The sequence below is a fragment of the Pogona vitticeps genome, chromosome 13 (assembly GCF_051106095.1).
Source record: "Pogona vitticeps strain Pit_001003342236 chromosome 13, PviZW2.1, whole genome shotgun sequence".
Lineage (NCBI taxonomy): Eukaryota > Metazoa > Chordata > Lepidosauria > Squamata > Agamidae > Pogona > Pogona vitticeps.
The window spans coordinates 12667942-12685920 of NC_135795.1; the positions used below are offsets into that span (position 1 = coordinate 12667942).

Below are 17979 nucleotides of genomic sequence, written 5' to 3' on the forward strand. Positions count from 1 at the left end.
TGAATATGGAGAATTGTTCTATAATCTCTTAATTAAGGCAAAAGCAATGGGGGAGGAACTTCTGTTTATTGTAACATATTATTCAAAAGGATGATGGAGGAGGATAGAGCTTTAAATTTGGTTACAGATGGCTGGTATGTGGGTAGGTCCACCAAGTCATTATGGGGAAGCCAATTGAGCCTGTCCCTCTATTTAAGATGGAGGAGCAAGGAGAAGCTGGAGATGACCTCAGAGAAAAGAGGAAGAAGGGAAGCCTCATAGTACCAGTCTACACAATGATCAAGAAAAGAAAACAGGCAGTGACGGCACAAATTCTCCTAATACCCGAGGTTGCCTCTGCTTCTCCCCAGCCCGTTCCCTGCTACTTATGCCTCCTCTCGGTGACACTGTGTATGAACAGGGAAAGGAGAAGGAGGAAGAGGAGGATGGCTATGAAGCACTACGAACAGCCTCTTCTTACAGTGCCTTGACCCTAAAGACTTGTAGCCAGTGATGATTCAAAGCAACTCAGTGTTGCCACAGCCACCACCACCTTTGTCAATAGTGGCAGGGGCAGAGGTCAAGGGTAGTTGGGGCCAGGTGGCGAGTAGCAACTATCTCATTCTAGCTTATTGCTGGCCTGGCTCTGAAATCTGGGTAACAGGATTTCTGTCTACTCTCCTTACCACTGCCCCTTACAGATTCAAATCCCTTGCTACACATGGCAGCCACATACAGAGGTCTGCATAATTGCCTGCAATTTTGGACTCCTCTTGAAGGAATGGTAAAGGAAATGCCCGGAGGAACATCTGCCCTTCAAAAATGTCTACTGCAAGTTACAGGCAGGGAAGTACCTCGTAAGATCAAGCTGTACCAACATACGGTATCCAGTAGGAGGCGCACAAAATGTGGTGATGGGATAACTTGCAAGAGTCTAAACGGAGAAAATGAGAATATGATCATTCGTGGGGCTGAAGAATGTGAGAGATTATCATTGAGATGGTCAGGATGAGATGGAGGGCGATAATCCCCATTTCTAAAGTATTTTGTGACTATCTTGGTTTACGAAGATGCAGAAACCTAGGAGCACCTTCCCTGTAGAGACATGTAGGGTTTCTTCCCGGATTCTTTCAAGCAATTATTGGAGGTCTCATCTTATTGCAGTAAGCTGTTAATAATTAATCATCTACTTATTGATTTAACGTGAATCCTGCAACACCGTCCAACAGTCAATGCCGCTGGACGAGTTTACAAAGGGTGAAAAACAAGAGTGAATAAAACGGTCACTTCTGAAACCAAAATATTTTAACAGTCAAGACAGCAAATATTGTAATGTGAAAGATATCAAAAATGACATCAGGAACCAGCATGAAAAATCTAAAACAGCCAATGTTAGGCTGATCTCTTTCTTCAGAGCATTCCTACAAAGAAGGATCATGGCTGAGTGGACGCTTCGTTAGGTGGCCTCCTGCCACTCCACATTTGGGCCAGCAGGAGGCTACCTAGAAAAGGATCTACTCCGAAAAGGTATTCCAGCTTTTCAAATCTGCTCTGACATTAACCCATTGGCTTCATTGTTGTACTGCTATAATGGTAAAGAAGTTTCCCCTGATATTGAGCCTAAATCTGGCTTCCTGTAGCTCGAGCCCATCATTACATGTCCTGCACTTTGGGATGACCGAGAACAGATCTTGCCCCTCCTCTGTATGACCACCTTTCAAGAATCTGAAAAGTACTATCATATCTCCCCTCAGTCTTCTTTTCTAGAAGCTATTGCTTTTTCCTGTTTCAGCTTTAGTCTACTGTTTCCTTTCTTTTTCTGGATGTTGCTTCCAGTGTTCGGTCTTGCTGTGAATTGTCCCCTGGAACCTTTTCCATGCACTGTATGTGCTCCCCCACTGGACAATGGGCCCTTCCTTCAAAGGTAACCCATACCTTGCATATCAAAGGTTGTTCTTACATTTAGGATGACTGTAGGTTCAAACTGTGGGAGATGATGAACAAAGACGCATGCCCCTCGCATCCATGGGGAAAACACACAGTTCCAGGCTGCTTTGACCCATCCCGGGTCTGATAGATTCCACAGTATAGCTGAAGGGCTCAACTGCATGCAAACTCTGTTCAGTGGAAAAGAATAGATCTGCAGTCAATACAGTGGTGCCTCACTTAATGATTGCCCCACATTACAATGAAATCGCTGTACAACAATCTTTTTGCAATCGCAATTGCAATCGCAAAACGATGGTCTAAATAGGGTTTTTTCGCTTTGCGACGATTGGTTCCCTGCTTTGGGAACTGATTCTCCGCAAAACAATTTTTTTAACAGCTGATCAGCGGTTTCAAAACGGCCGCCGGGTACTTAAAATGGCTCCCTGCTGTGTTTAGGGACGGATTCCTCGCTATACAGGCAGCGAAAATGGCCACCGTATGGAGGATCTTTGCTGGACGGTGAGTTTTTACCCCATTGGAATGCATTGAACGGGTTTCAATGTGTTTCAATGTGTTTTTTATTTCGTTTTACGATGTTTTCGCTTAACAGTGATTTTCCTGGAACAGATTATCGTTGTTAAGCAAGGCACCACTGTAGCTGGTTGAGGGCAGCAGAACCTGGGATGCAGGCTACAGGATGACTCTGGAAATGGTGTTGCAAAGTTGCACTTTAGAGAACGTGAAGAGAGTTAGCAGAAAAAAGTACAAAGTTTACGGAGGAGAATTGGATCACAGAATAATTATGTTTCCCCTACTTTGGTACTTTTGTCATTGTTAAGGTTGGAGGGGGAAGGTAACCATGTTAAAAATAAATATGTCTTATGATTTCTTAGTCTTTAATAGTCCTTATTTGGCATGATTTTTTTGCAGCCTATTGTCTACTTCATCAGATGTATGCAGCATTCATAGGGTTAAATCTGAAAAACTCCAGGCATTTAATGGCTACTTTTCACCCCAAAGGCCTGTATTCATGCTTTGTGGAAGGAGCTGGTACATGTAGGACTGGGCTTTTTCCACCATCTCCTAACTCCAGTAAAATACAAGTTTGTGCATTAATGTCAGGTAACTTTCGCTGCTATGTAGAACATTTGCTGGATATGAGCAGATCTCTGTAAGTCAGGAATGACCGCAGGCTCAATACAAGCTCTGTTCAAACTCTCCAACTGACATGTGCTGTGTGCATACTTGAAGGATTAGAACTCAGTCCATTGCCTACACATCTGGATATCTCCAGTTTAGCAGAAAAACTCAGGAAAGATCCAACTGCTTTCCCCTTAGCTACTGAACCTACTAGCCGCCCAGAGTAGACTTCGGTCTAGATGGGCGGGGTATACATCTAATAAATAAATAAAAATAAATAAATAACTAAGTTTAAGGTGTTCCTTTTCATTGATAAGACTCTAATCAGCTCAGGACTTGGTTATCTGAGAATTTATCATGCCATTTGGTTTTCTTCTGTACACAGAGAGAATCTCGTACTGCCTTCTTCCATATGGACGACTTCCATAACCACAGGAAATTCCATGTATACATTTCGTATCAGTGTCAGCCAGTGGGGATGGATTTTTTAAATTTATTCCATTTTTTCTATTCTGGGAGTTCCACTTGACTTACGCACACCTTACAGTCATCTACATGTGACTTATCTGAGAGAAAAGGCCTCAACTGGAAGGTTTGAAGCTTAACTAGGCCTAGCTCTGCCTAGCTTCCTGTTCCCAGATAGCCCTGGGGCACGAACAGGAAGTTTGGATGGATCTAGGCCGAGCTAAGCCTCCAAGTCTTCTAGCCAAGGCCTTTTCTCCCAGGTGAACCACATTTACCTGGAAGAAAAGGCCTTGAAAGAGGAAAGTGCAAAAAACGGTCTGAAACTCAACATCAAAAAAACTAAGATCATGGCCACTGGTCCCATCACCTCCTGGCAAATAGAAGGGGAAGATATGGAGGCAGTGACAGATCTTACTTTCTTGGGCTCCATAATCACTGCAGATGGAGACAGCAGCCACGAAATTAAAAGACACCTTCTTCTTGGGAGGAAAGCGATGACAAACCTTGACAGCATCTTAAAAAGCAGAGATATCACCTTGCCAACAAAAGTCCGAATAGTCAAAGCTATGTCTTTTCCTGAAGTGATGTATGGAAGTGAGAGCTGGACCATAAAGAAAGCTGAGCACCGAAGAATTGATGCCTTTGAATTGTGGTGCTGGAGGAGACTCTTGAGAGTCCCCTGGACTGCAAGGAGAACAAACCTATCAAATCTAAAGGAAATCAACCCTGAGTGCTCACTGGAAGGACAGATCCTGAAGCTGAGGCTCCAATACTTTGGCCATCTCATGAGAAGAGAGGACTCCCTGGAAAAAACCTTGATGTTGGGATAGTGTGAAGGCAGGAGGAGAAGGGGATGACCAGAGGACGAGATGGCTGGACAGTATCTGCGAAGCAACCAACATGAATCTGACCCAACTCTGGGAGGCAGTGGAAGATAGGAGGGCCTGGCGTGCTCTGGTCCATGGAGTCACGTAGAGTCGGACATGACTGAATGACTAAACGAACGAAACCACATTTAGGAATCTGTAAGGTGTGCATAGATCAGAAAGTCACTCCCAGAATGGGGAATTACAGGATATGTAGTCCAAGAAATAATAAAAAATCCCATCCCTATTGTCCAGCATGGCCAAGGGTGAGGGATGCTGGAGGTGCAATCCAGCAATGCTTAGAGCATTTACCTTACCTGCTGTATTCAATGACCAGTAGCCCTGGTTTTCCAGCTTAAAAATCGCTGCTTCAGATTTCTTCTCATCCCACAAGAAATATTTATGCGTCAACCAGAGTGTATTCATCATATATTCCCATCGTTTACCATGATAAGGTTTGAAAACAGTCAAGAGTCATTACCTGCCAGAGATTGTCAACCCAATGCCATAACTGCAGTGGGAATGGGCTACCATTTTGGGAGTCCCTGTTGTTCCACTGGTAAAGTACATGGCCAGGACGTCTTCACTCCTTGTCTTCACACAGCTGTGGTTGGCAGATGCAGTTCTTAAAAATACACACACGACGCAATCACATTGTATGGCTTTGTCATAGCACCATTTTCAACAGTCACAACTGGAATAAATTTTCTGAATGAAATCTTAATGGAATCCACAGTAGGGAACTGAACTTCCAACCTCTCTACCTGCCCCACTGAACTAGCCAGCCAGCACACAACCATGTTTTCTTATTATTTCTTACTCAGTTTGACTTCTGGATTTGTTAGGGCAGTGGTCCCCAACCTTGGGCCTCCAGATGTTCTTAGACTACAACTCCCAGAAGCCTTCAGCACCACCTTGGCTGGCCAAGATTTCTGGGAGTTGAAGTCCAAGAACATCTGGAGGCCCAAGGTTGGGGACCTCTGTGTTAGGGAATTGGGACAAATCTGGTTGCCTTTGTGGGTGACATCAGTTGGGAACTGGACAGGGACAGTGTGCCCCCACTGATTCTGCCGGACTTCACGGTGGTATCTTTCTAGGCGTGGCCTTGAGCAACCAGTAACCTGCACAGTCCCAGAAAGTCCCCAGAAGAAGGCAATGGGAAGCCATTTTTGAGTAATCTCTACAGTGGGCCATCGACCTACAGAATTAATCCGTATTGGAACGGTGGCTGCAGGTCGAGGCTCCATTGACCTACAATACACTGAAAACCAATTAATCCGTAAACGGCCGTTTTTGTTCCATTTTGTTTTTTCCGGTCTGTAGGTCGATTCTCCGGCTGCAAGTCGAACCTAAATTTTGCGGCCAGAGAAGCCTGTAACTCAAAAAGTCTGTAAGTGGAGGTGTCTGTAAGTCGAGAGTCCACTGTACCTGGGAAACACTGGAAAGGGTCACCATAAGCCAGAATTGACTTGATGATGAAGATTATGCCAGAGGTGGAGAACCTGTGGCTTTCCAGAGACTTTCGTTTAGATTACCCATCAGATCTACCCAACATGGTTGGTGGAAGGGGATTGTGGATGTTGTAGTCCATCAGGAGGGCCAAAGGTTTCCCATCTCTGGTGTTCCCATCACGGTTCCAACACTTACTGCAAGAGGTCCTTGAAGTTCAGCCAGCTGTCTCGGCCTCTGTCAGACACAAGGAGCTTGGTTCTCAAGGACTTGCATTCCGATGCAATGGAGTCCACTCCGGGAGCCAAAGTCTCACTGACCACAATGCATTTGGCTTTGGAAGCCTGGAGCCTGTAGGCGATGTCCTTAGCTGTTAACTGGGATGTCCCCGGAATGAAAACAATGCCTAGAAAAAGAAAATGGGCAGTGAAATGAGAAGAGAATCCTGTCTACTGTCTCTCTGGTGAACCGCACAACGTGTTTCTCTCTCTGTTTATTGTGATTAAATGGTTGGACTACCGCCAAGCCCACTCATGTTCAAAGCCCTGTTGTTCTGCTGTGAAGCTCGCTAAGTGATCTTTGGCCAGGTGCTATCTCAGTTTTATGGCCAACTCAGGATCTCCATCCAGGTGTCTATAGTTCAAGCCTCTACTCTCTTGACCTCTGACCTCCACTGCTTCAAATGTATACTTTCTCTGGGAACGTGTTAGAAAAATAGCCGGGGAAAGCCACATTGAGTCCCCGAGCAGGTCGTCGACAAACAATCCCTCTGGTTGATTTTCATTTTAGGTAACACGTGGCGGCTTCACCAGACATATCTGCTTGTTACTGTGTTTGCTCTGTGTGGCTGAATGATACGTCTTTGCATAGCGTTCCCAATGTCAATTTTCCAACTTTCTTTTTTTAATGAAAAGCATCTTATTTCACCCTGAGAATTTGGTGGCGGCAGAGGCATTGCTGGACCGCAGGCACAGATCACAGGGGTTCAAGTGTCCACACGATTTTCTTCCCAAGGATGATGACACCATTTTGGACCCCTGCCTCACAATTCACTCCCCCCCCCACTGGGATTAGCGGAGCAGGTGTGAAGACTATTTCTTTGGAATAAAACTCTTTGAATGTTTGACATTCTCTAGTTTGTAGTCCAAAAATATATATCTTTTTCAACCACAGGCTCAGTGACAATCCTCACAGTAGCAGAGGCGGTTACTGTAACGAAAAGCTACCCTGACATTCTGCAAAGTATATTAAAATCTAGTCAACATATACTTGAAGGAGGAAACACAGGAATGAGCTAACATGGCTATTTCCTGAGCTCACAGATGGATCGATACAGCTGCTCAAATTTTCGGCCATTCCATGGAGGCTCAGCTATGCAAACTGCCATCGAGGAGCGCCTGCACTCTTACACCTTGGGTTTCTGCTGCTGGTGGAAGTGTGGGGTCTTTTCTGTCACATTCACCAACCTGCCCGCGTGCAAGCCAGAACCAGCAACCACCATTCCGGAATCCTGGGCAGCACCATCAGGACCCGGTCACCTCTTTGCAAGCCGCACGGACCGGAGAGGACGTTGGCAGCTTTCCTGGACAAGACGCCCAAATCCTCGTAGCTCCATTTCACCTCTTCCTTCTGGTTGTTCACCCACCAGAAGACGGTCCTCTGAGGGTTCTTTCCTTCCTAGAAGACCAATCCAGTAGTTAAAGCCAGGGGAGGGAGAGTAGGTAAACCATTCACATAAGCAACAAAGTACAGTGGTGCCTCGCAAGACGATTTTAATTTGTTCTGCGAAAATCGTCGTCTTGTGAAAAAAAAAGTCTTGCGAGGTTCCCTATGGGAACCTCACAAGATGAAATTTAATTGTCTTACGAGGCATCGGTCTCGGGGAAAAAAAGTCTTGCGAAGCATGGCCATAGAAAAAATCATCTTGCGAGGCACCATAGTGATCGCAAAAACTAATCGCCTTGCGGATTAATCATCCTGTGAGGCAATCATCTAGCAAGGCACCACTGTATCATGTCCTTTTCAAATTTAAAGAAATGTGTGGTAAACAGTGAAGGGGAAGCACAGCTAAGATGGACAGAAGGATCAAAGAACTGTCATATGTAGAGATTGGCTCTTTCAGGGCTGGCCCTACCATAGGGCAGTGTGAGGCAGCTGCTTCAGGTGGCAGACACTGATGCTTGATGTCCAACCTGTCTTGCTCCCTGTAAACTCCCATCTATGGCCAGGATTGGAGACAAGCAATCCAGAACATTTTTTGGACATGGAATGGGAAACTACACCATCTTGTCTTCCAAATCCAGGAGCAAAATGTCTTGAGCTTGCTCAAGGAGTTCCTCCCTCTGTCCCTTGCGGAGGTCACAGAAGGACACCCAGCACCTCCTTGCCTAGCAGCTCTGGAGGTGGCAGAAGCCCTACCTTTTCCAACTCTGTCCATTTATCCATAACGTCGCTTGCAAAATTGAAGTACTCGGGCACTTCCTTTTCACCCCGGTTGATGGCCTCGTAGTGAGAGGCGATTGGAGAGGCCAGGTACCTCTTGGCTTGGTGAAGGAACCCGCAGGGTGCTCTCAGGCTCCAGAAGAACTTAAACAAGGCCATGGTGGTGCAGGCGCAGGCAACAGCTGGAGAAGGCTGACTTCTTTAGTTTCTCTGCAAAAATATATGTTCAAACAGGTGAAGGAACATCTGGAGATCAAAAACTGTGCTGCCTGCAAGCCACATATGGCCTGATAGACATGTGGCTCATTCCAAGTTCCTATCATCATGGAAATTTAAAAAAATCACTGGTTGGTTTTTTGTTTATGGAATGCCAAGCCCAGAATGCCACAAATGTATATTCATTGAGCTCAGAATTGGAAAACTGTCCTCCTCAAAGAACAAACTGATGGAGAAAATGAACCAAACGCCTAAACTGCTCCAGCCAAACTTCCATTAAGTTCCTTTTTTGGGGACTTCCATTTTAAGATTCAAGTGTTGGCCAGACCAGCTTAACACCAAACTTGTTTGCATGTTGTGCAGGGCTAAGGTTACAATTGATCTCTACCTGGCAGATGAATAGCAACAGGAACCAGTTCAAATGGAAATGTTTACAAATCACCTCCAAAATGCAATTCACCTTGGATGAAGCTGCATTAATCACACCCTCTCATGCCACACCGGACTTACAGAGAAGCAAACCCTGATATATACAGAGCTGATCCAAATAGGATTAACCCTTTCCCCGCTGTGTCCCATCTTTCGGGAAGCTACCCCATCCATGGCAGGTGGTCTTTTCCAAGGGCCGATCGCGGGCATCCTTCTTGCTTGGACGAGGACTTCCAGAATCCTCCTCCGGCCAGCCGCGACCGGGCGTTGCAAAGCAAGACGTGCGCTTTTCTTATTTGGCGGAAAGTGCGGTGGGTGGCAGCCGCCTTCTAAGATGCCCGCAGCCTGCGATCCCGTCCGCCTTGAGCCTCTCTGCTGCTTCCTCGCCGGGGGGTCACCTGGAGCCACCTCTGCTTTGCTTTGGAAGGAGCGATCCCAAGTTCTTGCCCAAACCCCGGACAAAAGGGCAAGCAGCCTGCTGCGCTCTCGAGGGATTTGCGCATCCCAAACCCCGGGCTTGCAAGCCTCCCTCCTCTCCTTTTACTCACCGGGAAGGACAGCAGAACAGAGGCTCTCGAGGGCTCCCGGGCGATCCTCCGCCCGCGTCGGCGATCGTCCTTCCCCAAAGCTTCCTATTCCGAGCCCTGATTTACTTTCTTTTTTCGTGTTTTAGTTCCTGCCTGCGGATGGGGCTGGGCGGAGATGGGGGGGGGGGGAGAAAGAAGCGGCCGGAGCGCCTCGTATTCGGTGGGGCCCGCCCAGATCCACTCGCTTGCCAGTCAGAAAGAAAATATTCACTCTTCGTGCCAAGGGCTGGAGGAGGAAACTCTTTGCTTACTGTGAAGCCGAGTTTTTAAAACCGACAGCCCTGCTCAGCATGGACACCCTTGTTTGGAAGCAGTGCTTTACTTACTTGGAAAGTAAGTTTACGAAACTTTTTTACAGACTTCTGTAACCTCCATGGTACAAAAGAGCAAAAGCTTGAAAGAGTTACGCTTTGGACTACAACTCCCCAAATCCACAGGTCGTGGTGGCAGGGATCTTCCGGGAGTTGCATTCCAAGAAGAGAGTACCCCCAATCCAAGCTCTGCCTAAGGTTGATCTAGAAAGAAAACCAGAGATCCTCTCCCTTTGGAGAAGAGAATCTAGCTGCAGTTTTTTGGAGATCCCTTCCTGCAGCTGCCCCCCCAATGTCTGCCATGCTACTCCCAAGCTTCTGCAGTATCAGGATGGGGTACTTCAGCCGCCCAGGATTGTGCTTTGTTGCTTAATATGCACAGAAATACATCCTACTATTTGCCCCCAGAACTGTTGTTAGCAGTGTTGCAAAGTTTAATCTGTTTGCCGTGTGTTGAAGGAGAGCAATCGCCACCAGCTGGGACCAAATTTATCCCTTTAAGTCAACCTTTAAGTGTGCATGGGCCACAAGGCTGAGAACCAAGTGTCCCCATCACACTCATCATCCTGCAGTCTGCTTTAGACCTCAAATGCCCCAGAACGCCCTGAACACAATATGCTGCTTGTCCTCCTTTCTGGATATATGGATACAAACAAAAGCAATTAAAAAGGAATTCAGGGATCCCTAAAATTAATTCCCTATCATGAGGGAGAGGGCAATTTTCATCATCCCTCCTTTCTCCCCAAAGTCATGATTGTAGGGTAACACCCTGTATAAACAAGCCTTGAAGATGTTCCTGACTTCTCCACCCCTTTATTAAAGACTATAAGTGGGAGCATTTGAAATGATAGTGGTGTCAAGGAAGACAACTACATTATGTAATAACAACTTCCTCTTTGCATATTGTGAGGGTTCAAAACTAGCCTTTGCTCCTTCCTCAAATAAAACAGGAGTCGTTTTTAAAGTGAAATCCAAACTAGGGTTTATTGTGTCATTCAAGGGTAAAATTTCTTTCAACGGTTCTCTTTGTAACTCCTCTTGCGGTGCCAAAAGACATCGGACATCATAAGGGCAACCAGACATCAGGTTCAAAAGGGTTCAAGGATTTAACCTCCCATGGTCCAGGTAGAAAGGGGTCATAACTTGAGTTAAAGTGTTCCTCTCTATCACTTCTCAATAACGGTAGGGTCTCCTCGTCTCCCTCCTCTCTCCAAAATGGTTCCCTCTCTCTTTCAAGGGAACCCTATGGTCCTGGAGGTACCCTATCCTCCACACCTTCTCCACAAGCCATGACTGGCGTTCTTCAGCTTCCCTGGCCACTGCCTCCTTTTCCTCCCTTAGCCTCCTTCTCCACTTTCATGCCTCAGACTCCCCCCAGTAGGACGGTCGCTGGGGTAGTCCCTTTCTCCGGTGATAGTCAGCTTCTTCCCAGGGCACCTTTATCTTTTCCCATTTCCCTGTCCAAGGATCCTAGACCCAGAAAAGTTCCCAACCCCTCCGGTATGCTGTCTCTCTTCCTTTTTATCTCTCCCATTCCTGCCTCTATTATGGACCTCCCCCCTCTTCTTTTCCCGCCAATTCCCCTTCAGTCTGTGTGGCTACTGTTAAGCCTCAAGGGTTTTCCTCCAGTTCCCAGGTGTCTATTCCCCCATGTATACTCTCATGAGAGGCTGGCGAAGGGGTGGTCTGCACCTCTTTAGACACCCTATGGGCAGACGGCACTCCAACAAGAGCTTCTATGCTCTCTCGCCTTTCACACATACCAATTTCTAATCTGCAATATAGTAAGTCCCCGATTGGAGGGACATTCAATAAAACATTCCCCCCCCCCGGGAGGCTTACCTGAAAAATCCCACAACCTAATTTAAAACAATGTGATTCCCTGGAAAGATATTTAACATTTGGAAAAAAACCACCAAGCACTCTCATTGAGCTTTTTAACTCCTTTCTAAGTGATCATGGCAACGTTTATGTAGCCAGGATGTATACAGAAATAATCAAAGCAATTCACCAAATAGTGACTTTGCAACAGACTCCCAAAGTAACCACACAACGTCATCTGCAGAAATGCTTCCTTGTTAAGATTTCTGCTTTGGTACAAATTTCATCGTGGCTTGCCCAGATTCATGTTATGCACCTTTGTCATTGTCACGTTCCTAAGGGATTCAGCAGGCAAAAGTTCAATAAGCCAGTCCAAGGTCAGAAGTCCAGGAGATACAAAACAGATGCCAAATTGTCAAAACCAAAACACAAACCATAGTCAGAAGTCAGAGTCCAAAAACCAAGGGTCAAGTGAGCAAGGTTCAAGATAAGCAGGAGCGTGGATGCAAGCCAGAGAATTGACTTGTTGCTTCCAGGAGCTTCCAAACCTCTGGGTACAAATTATATAGCAGCAACAATAATCTAATTCCTAGAAACATTCCATCTTGTTAAAACTCAGGCCCGGTTGACCTGATGTTCCTGTGAGAAGCATTCATGCGAGCCTCAGACAGTGAGGGAGGAGAATCTGGCGGTGATTCAGCTGTCTGTAATACTAATTGCCCAGCATTTTCCTCAGCTGTAATTAACTCCTCTGATTCCAGATCTTCAGCCGAATTCATGACATGGGGGGGGGGAAGACGTTGGAGCTTAAGAGCTCTTGGCACCACCACCAACAAGGGGCAAAATAAATTAGCTTGCTTGGTTTCCCCCTCCCCCAAAGGATGTTACACATGAGCCCCCACATCCAAGTCAAGTTGACTGTGACGAAAGAGGTCGCTGGACTCCTGTTTATGTGATGTGCTGGGCAAGGCAGACATATAGTAGCTCCCAGGCAGAGAAGCTCCAAACCAGGCTGGAAAGTTGTCCAGGGTGTCATAATCATCCAGAGAATCCTACAAAACAGAGTGATTTGCTTAAACGAGAACCAGAACTCAAGCGGGAGATCTTTGGGGACTCTTTGTGATCTGCATCTAGAAGAAGGGCTGGACCTTTAAAAGAAGAGGCAACTTTTAAGATAAGGGAATAGTCCTATGTACAAGAATCCAGGGTTTCCTCTTGCCTCCTTTTTCTGGTTTCTTTGGAGGAAGAAAGACTAGAGAAGGGAAGGTGCCCTTGTGCTACCAGAAAGTGGAATAAACCTGCCACACAGCTAAACCAGCAAGGGAGCAAACAACACACTAAGCCAACCAGGAAGCTCCATTGTTTGTTTAGCTGCTCGTACTCAAAACAGAAGAGATCAGCTGTGAGCACCAACACCCTCTTGCACATAGCAAGCTAAGATTCCTGGCTTGTTGTGGCATGTTAGTTTGCTGATGGATTCTTCCTGCTGTTCAGAGACTATGTACTCTCTTGGCTGCCTTCCTTCTGAATGAAACAAAGCTGGGCCATTTGGGCCCTTCCTCTTTGGCTGCCATCCTTAGATTTTCAACTTGTTCTTCAGTTGGGAATGGCTTCCCTGGGTGATGGCCTTGTGCAGTGTTTCCAGCAAGGACCACAATGATGTCTACAGGGAATCAGAACCAGGCATTCATTCATTATTTTCAAAGCAAAGCTATTTCCATCCTATGACCATCTCCTTGGGAACTCTGTTTAGGCAGGATGTTTGTGTCGTGATTATATGTGATATATAATATTTATATACGAATACCCACATCTCTAATTTTGACTCTCTTTTTTGGGTTCAGATGACGTACAGCCATTACAAATTCTTTTGTTTCCCCCTCCATGCTAGCTCCATATCAAATCCAGCCCACTGGGAGACTACTTCCATGTTTCATCACGCATTACTACCTGCAATCCATGGAGTGTGTACCCCTAAATTGATTTATTTCCTATACATCTGGTGTGTACGTCCATGTCTCCCAACAACTGCCATCTGACGTGTTTAAAAAAAATCACACACCAATTTTCAAAGTAGAATGTTGGAGCTTCTGTCAAATAGGGCTTGATGTACTTGAGGATTGGGAAGGGTAGTCAAAGGGGGAAGTTGAAAGAGGAAGTTGATGGCTATCCAAGAAGTAGAGGGGACAGGTATAATAGTAAGACATTTCCCCAAAGCCCTCCAGCAGTGGCCAAAAGGAAGCATGTGGAGCATCAGTCCCTCTACTGCAATGGTTCCCAATTTTTTTCCACTCAGGGCTGTCCTGAGTCGTGGCAGCATCAGTGGCAGAGCAGGGAGATTGGCGAGGGGTGTGGGGGGCAGAACAGGAAGCAAAGAAGGATGAAGGCACAAGAGTCGGAGTCAGAAGAGCAGCAGATATCCCAGGCAGCCTCTCAACATGGGCAAGGGCACCAGGACCCCACCCACCATGCAGAGGATTGTGTCCAAAGACACTCCCTGCACAGCTGGCTGTGACCAAAAAGAGGCTGGAAGAACAGAGTCAGAACAAGGCACCGAGATGCAGGGGGTCAGCAGAAGTCAGCAGCGAGCAAGGCAGGGGCAGGAACAGGGGCAGGAACACTGGAGTCCTGGATGCTGAGATGCAGGAGGACAGCAGAGGCAAGAGGAGGGACCAGAACAGGAGAAGATGCTGGAACACTGGAGCACAGGGGCTCAGAAAGCAGCACGGCATCAAGAACAGTAGGCACAGCACAGCCAAAGACTTTTGTTGCTGAGGCCAGTTCTTGGAGGGGGGAACCACTCTTTCAATAGGCCTTCCCTCCAGGTTTCCAGGTGAGCCTCATGAGTGGCCCAGCAGCTGCTACTTAGGCCAGCGAGCTGAGCCTGCAAACACCGACCATTCCTAGGTTAGGCTGGCCCCAATCCAGCAGTTGCCAAGGTGGTAGGGGCCAGATCCTGACAAGCAGCAGCAACAACAACACTCATTGTTACACCGAATCAACAAAGAAAAGCTTCAGCATTGCTCCTGGCTGGTTTGGCAGCGTCCCAGGGACCCACAAGAGCAAGAGTGTTTCACTGACAGAACAGTGTACCTACAAAAGTTTTTTTTTAAAAAAAGGGGGAAGAAGTGGGACAGAGAAAAGCAAAACAGGAGGAAGGCGATATGTCCCACGTGAGGGGTGTGTAGACGAATGTACCACTTCTAATTTAGCCTTAAAAAGGTGGAATGGTTAAAAAGGTACGAAACACTATCACAGGATCTATGCCACATGACTACAACGTTTAATGACACAGGAACCAGAAGACACAAGAAAGAAGGGAAGCATTTCTCTATTCGGACCACAGCGTCAGTCTTCTCTGGTGAATATAATTCTGGTAGGGGCAACAGGAGAAGGGTATGGGCAAAGGGGCAGAGGCAGAAGGAGGGCTGCTATATATCTTCTGTATTAATATACATGACTGGCTTACCTGGGTGACGGTATCCAGACTTCTGGCCCTCCTATATTGCATTGTATTGAATAAATCTATGACTGAGTTTGGACAGTATTTGTTTTTCAGGCAAAACAATCAGTGATGCGATATTGCTGATATTGTGTCATACCTGATATGAATTGTATCATGTTATGCCTAGAAGTTATGGATGATGCAATCATAACAAAGCTTACATCATTTTGCTGAATAAATTGCTCTAGAAATCATAGTGTCGTGCTCTCTTATATGTCAGTATTTGGTTTTGCAAAGGGACACATTTCTGTTTAGCCAAAGTAAGAGATGTCTCGTACTTGTGTGAATGGTGCAGATACAGTAACTTCTACGTTTGTGGTGAAGTGACTTTTGCATCAGAAAAGCACAGCATAACCGCTATGGCTAAGAAAGCCTGTGGCCCTTATTTCGGCTGCAAAATTAGAGATCAGGACAAGAGATGGGCCCCACACGTATGGTGCAACACTTTTGCAACAAATCTTCATCAGTGGTTGAACAGGAAAGAAAATCTATGCCTTTTACAGTGCCAATGATTTGGAGACAGCCGACAGACCAAAGCAGCAATTGTTACTTCTGCATGGTGCCTTCAGTTGGAAAAGGTGTGTCAAAGAAAAAGTGGACTGTGGTATTATCCAGAGATTCCATCAGCTATGTGCCCAGCCCCCTATGGAGAAGGACTGCTGGTTCCTCATGCACCAGAATCATTCTCACTTGAGTCAGACACGGAAGAGGAAGAGGATAAGATTTCTGGTCCATCAATGTCACTTTTATCTGTGTCCAGCGCAAGTTTTCCCAAGGAGTCCTTATTTTATCCCAAACTTTTACCTCAGGAGTCCACTATACTAGTGGTTGTTAAGCTCAGACAGCTTTTCAGCAATTCTCCTACTACATTTACCCCAGATTTTTACCTCAGAGAATTGCACTGCTGGCTTAAGTTACCACACTGAAGACAAATACAATCTGTCCCCCGTCCAGCTCCCTGGTTTTGCTGGTTTAGGGACTGCCTCTTTGCCTCGGCCTGCTGGACAAGTGTCTCTTCAAATTGGGAGAGGCTGTGATGCACCGACTGCCTCCAGGCTGAACGCTCAGAGGTCAAAGTTCCCCATCTGTCAGGAGACTACTTAATGAACTTGGTCTTCCCTCAGATTTCCACTGATCCTCCTACCATTTACTGTAAACTTGTTCCTCAGATAATTGTATTAGCCAACTACCTAACTGACTTTTTAACTGAGTTAGAATTCCGAGCCAGCAGGTCTATCAATCCTACCACACTGGATTTGCCCGAGACCTCTTCAGGAAATCCAAAATCTTCACCAGACCTTTCGACCCTGCTTTTCTACCCTGGTCTCTAAATCCACCATTTAGAATTTTCCTCAGACCTCTCCTGGCTGTTTTTTTTTTTTAATCTCTACTGAATTTTTCACCTCACACAACACTATCACTAATTTATGTGACCTCTCCTGATCCTTTGAATTTTTCATTGGATTTGTCAGATGTCACAATGCTGGCACCAAATACGATGTGACCAGGTCAACCTGGTGAATCACTTTTAACCTCCCCTTTCCTTTCCCTGGGTTTGCTTTAGCAATGTCACAGGATCCACATTATCTCAAAAGGTGGGGAAGCATTAAACGTTAGTAATAAGGTTTGTTGTGGATTAAGTGGTATTACTTTGTATCAATACAAAGTTTTCTTAACTCATATCTTCTTTTGTTGATTATGCTCTTGGTATTATAGGTTTATTTTTCAATTAATTTTTTTTTAAAAGAATGAATTTTGGACTTGCATTGTCAGCTGAATTAATTGATCGCAAAAGATCGTCGTAATGCGTTTTTGTCGTAATGTGGAGCAATCGTAAAGCGAGGCACGACTGTACCGTGTTTCCCCGAAAGTAAGACAGGGTGTTATATTAATTTTTGCTCCAAAAATGCATTAGGGCTTATTGTCAAGGGACGTTTAATTTTTTTCATGTACAACAATCTACATTTATTCAAATACAGTCATGTCATCTTCTGGTTGCTGCATAAGGGTGGAGAGCAGGGTTTCACTTAACTAGGGCCACCTCCTGGCAAATAGAAGGGGAAGATCTGGAGGCGGTGACAGATTTTACTTTCTTGTGCTCCATGATCACTGCAGATGGAGACAGGAGCCACGAAATTAAAAGACACCTGCTTCTGGGGAGGAAAGTGATGACAAACCTCGGCAGCATCTTAAAAAGCAGAGACGTCACCTTGCTGACAAAGGTCCGCACAGCCAGAGCTATGGTTTTTCCAGTAGTGATATATGGAAGTGAGAGCTGGACCATAAAGAAAGCTGACTGCCGAAGAACTGATGCATTTGAACTGTGGCGCTGGAGGAGGCTCCAATACCTTGGCCATCTCATGAGAAGAGAAGACTCCCTGGAAAGGACCCTGATTTTAGGAAAGTGTGAAGAGGAGAAGGGGATGACAGAGGACAAGAAATTTGGACAGTGTCATCGAAGCTACCAACATGAATTTGACCCAACTCCAGGAGGCAGTGGAAGGAGGGCCTGGTGTGCTCTGGTCCATGGGGTCGCAAAGAGTGAGACATGACTTAACGACTAAACAACAACAACCAATAAGAATATCTATATGGCTTATTTATTTATTATAGAGGATAATTTGCAGGGTAAGCATAATTAAAGGTACAATTATGTTTAGGTCCTTATTTTGTAAATAGTGTTTTCTTTCTTCATGTATTAGGCTGTCATCACACAGGCCCAGAAGAACCACATTTCAGCACTGTTAAAATTGATGTAAAAGTTGCTGAGCACATGATGCATGTGTAAAATCAATTTATTTGGCTACAAAAGCAAGTTTTTTTCACCCCGTTGCCAGAGG

The 17979-nt window shown here is 45.8% G+C and overlaps 1 protein-coding gene and 1 long non-coding RNA gene across 3 annotated transcripts in view; one reads left to right on the top strand and one right to left on the bottom strand.

The window, feature by feature from the left end:
- Positions 1-9618, bottom strand: part of LOC110082181 (acyl-coenzyme A synthetase ACSM3, mitochondrial) — a 30244-nt gene extending 20626 nt beyond the window's left edge. The window contains exons 1-7 of one of the 2 annotated variants that reach the window (XM_020799528.3): positions 9464-9618; positions 8247-8480; positions 7295-7505; positions 6027-6234; positions 4861-5004; positions 1940-2096; positions 834-913 (exon numbers count right to left, since the gene is read on the bottom strand). In XM_020799528.3, the coding sequence (XP_020655187.3) occupies positions 834-913; positions 1940-2096; positions 4861-5004; positions 6027-6234; positions 7295-7505; positions 8247-8429 (983 nt within the window). In that variant the 5' untranslated portion in view covers positions 8430-8480; positions 9464-9618. The remainder of the gene's footprint in view (positions 1-833; positions 914-1939; positions 2097-4860; positions 5005-6026; positions 6235-7294; positions 7506-8246; positions 8481-9463) is intronic. The other variant, XM_072982565.2, reaches the window with a different exon arrangement.
- An 18-nt stretch (positions 9619-9636) lies between these two features.
- Positions 9637-17802, top strand: LOC144584664 (uncharacterized). The gene is made up of 2 exons (XR_013539062.1): positions 9637-9835; positions 17255-17802. It is a non-coding gene; the product is annotated as an uncharacterized LOC144584664 (long non-coding RNA).
- The last annotated feature ends 177 nt before the right edge of the window (positions 17803-17979 follow it).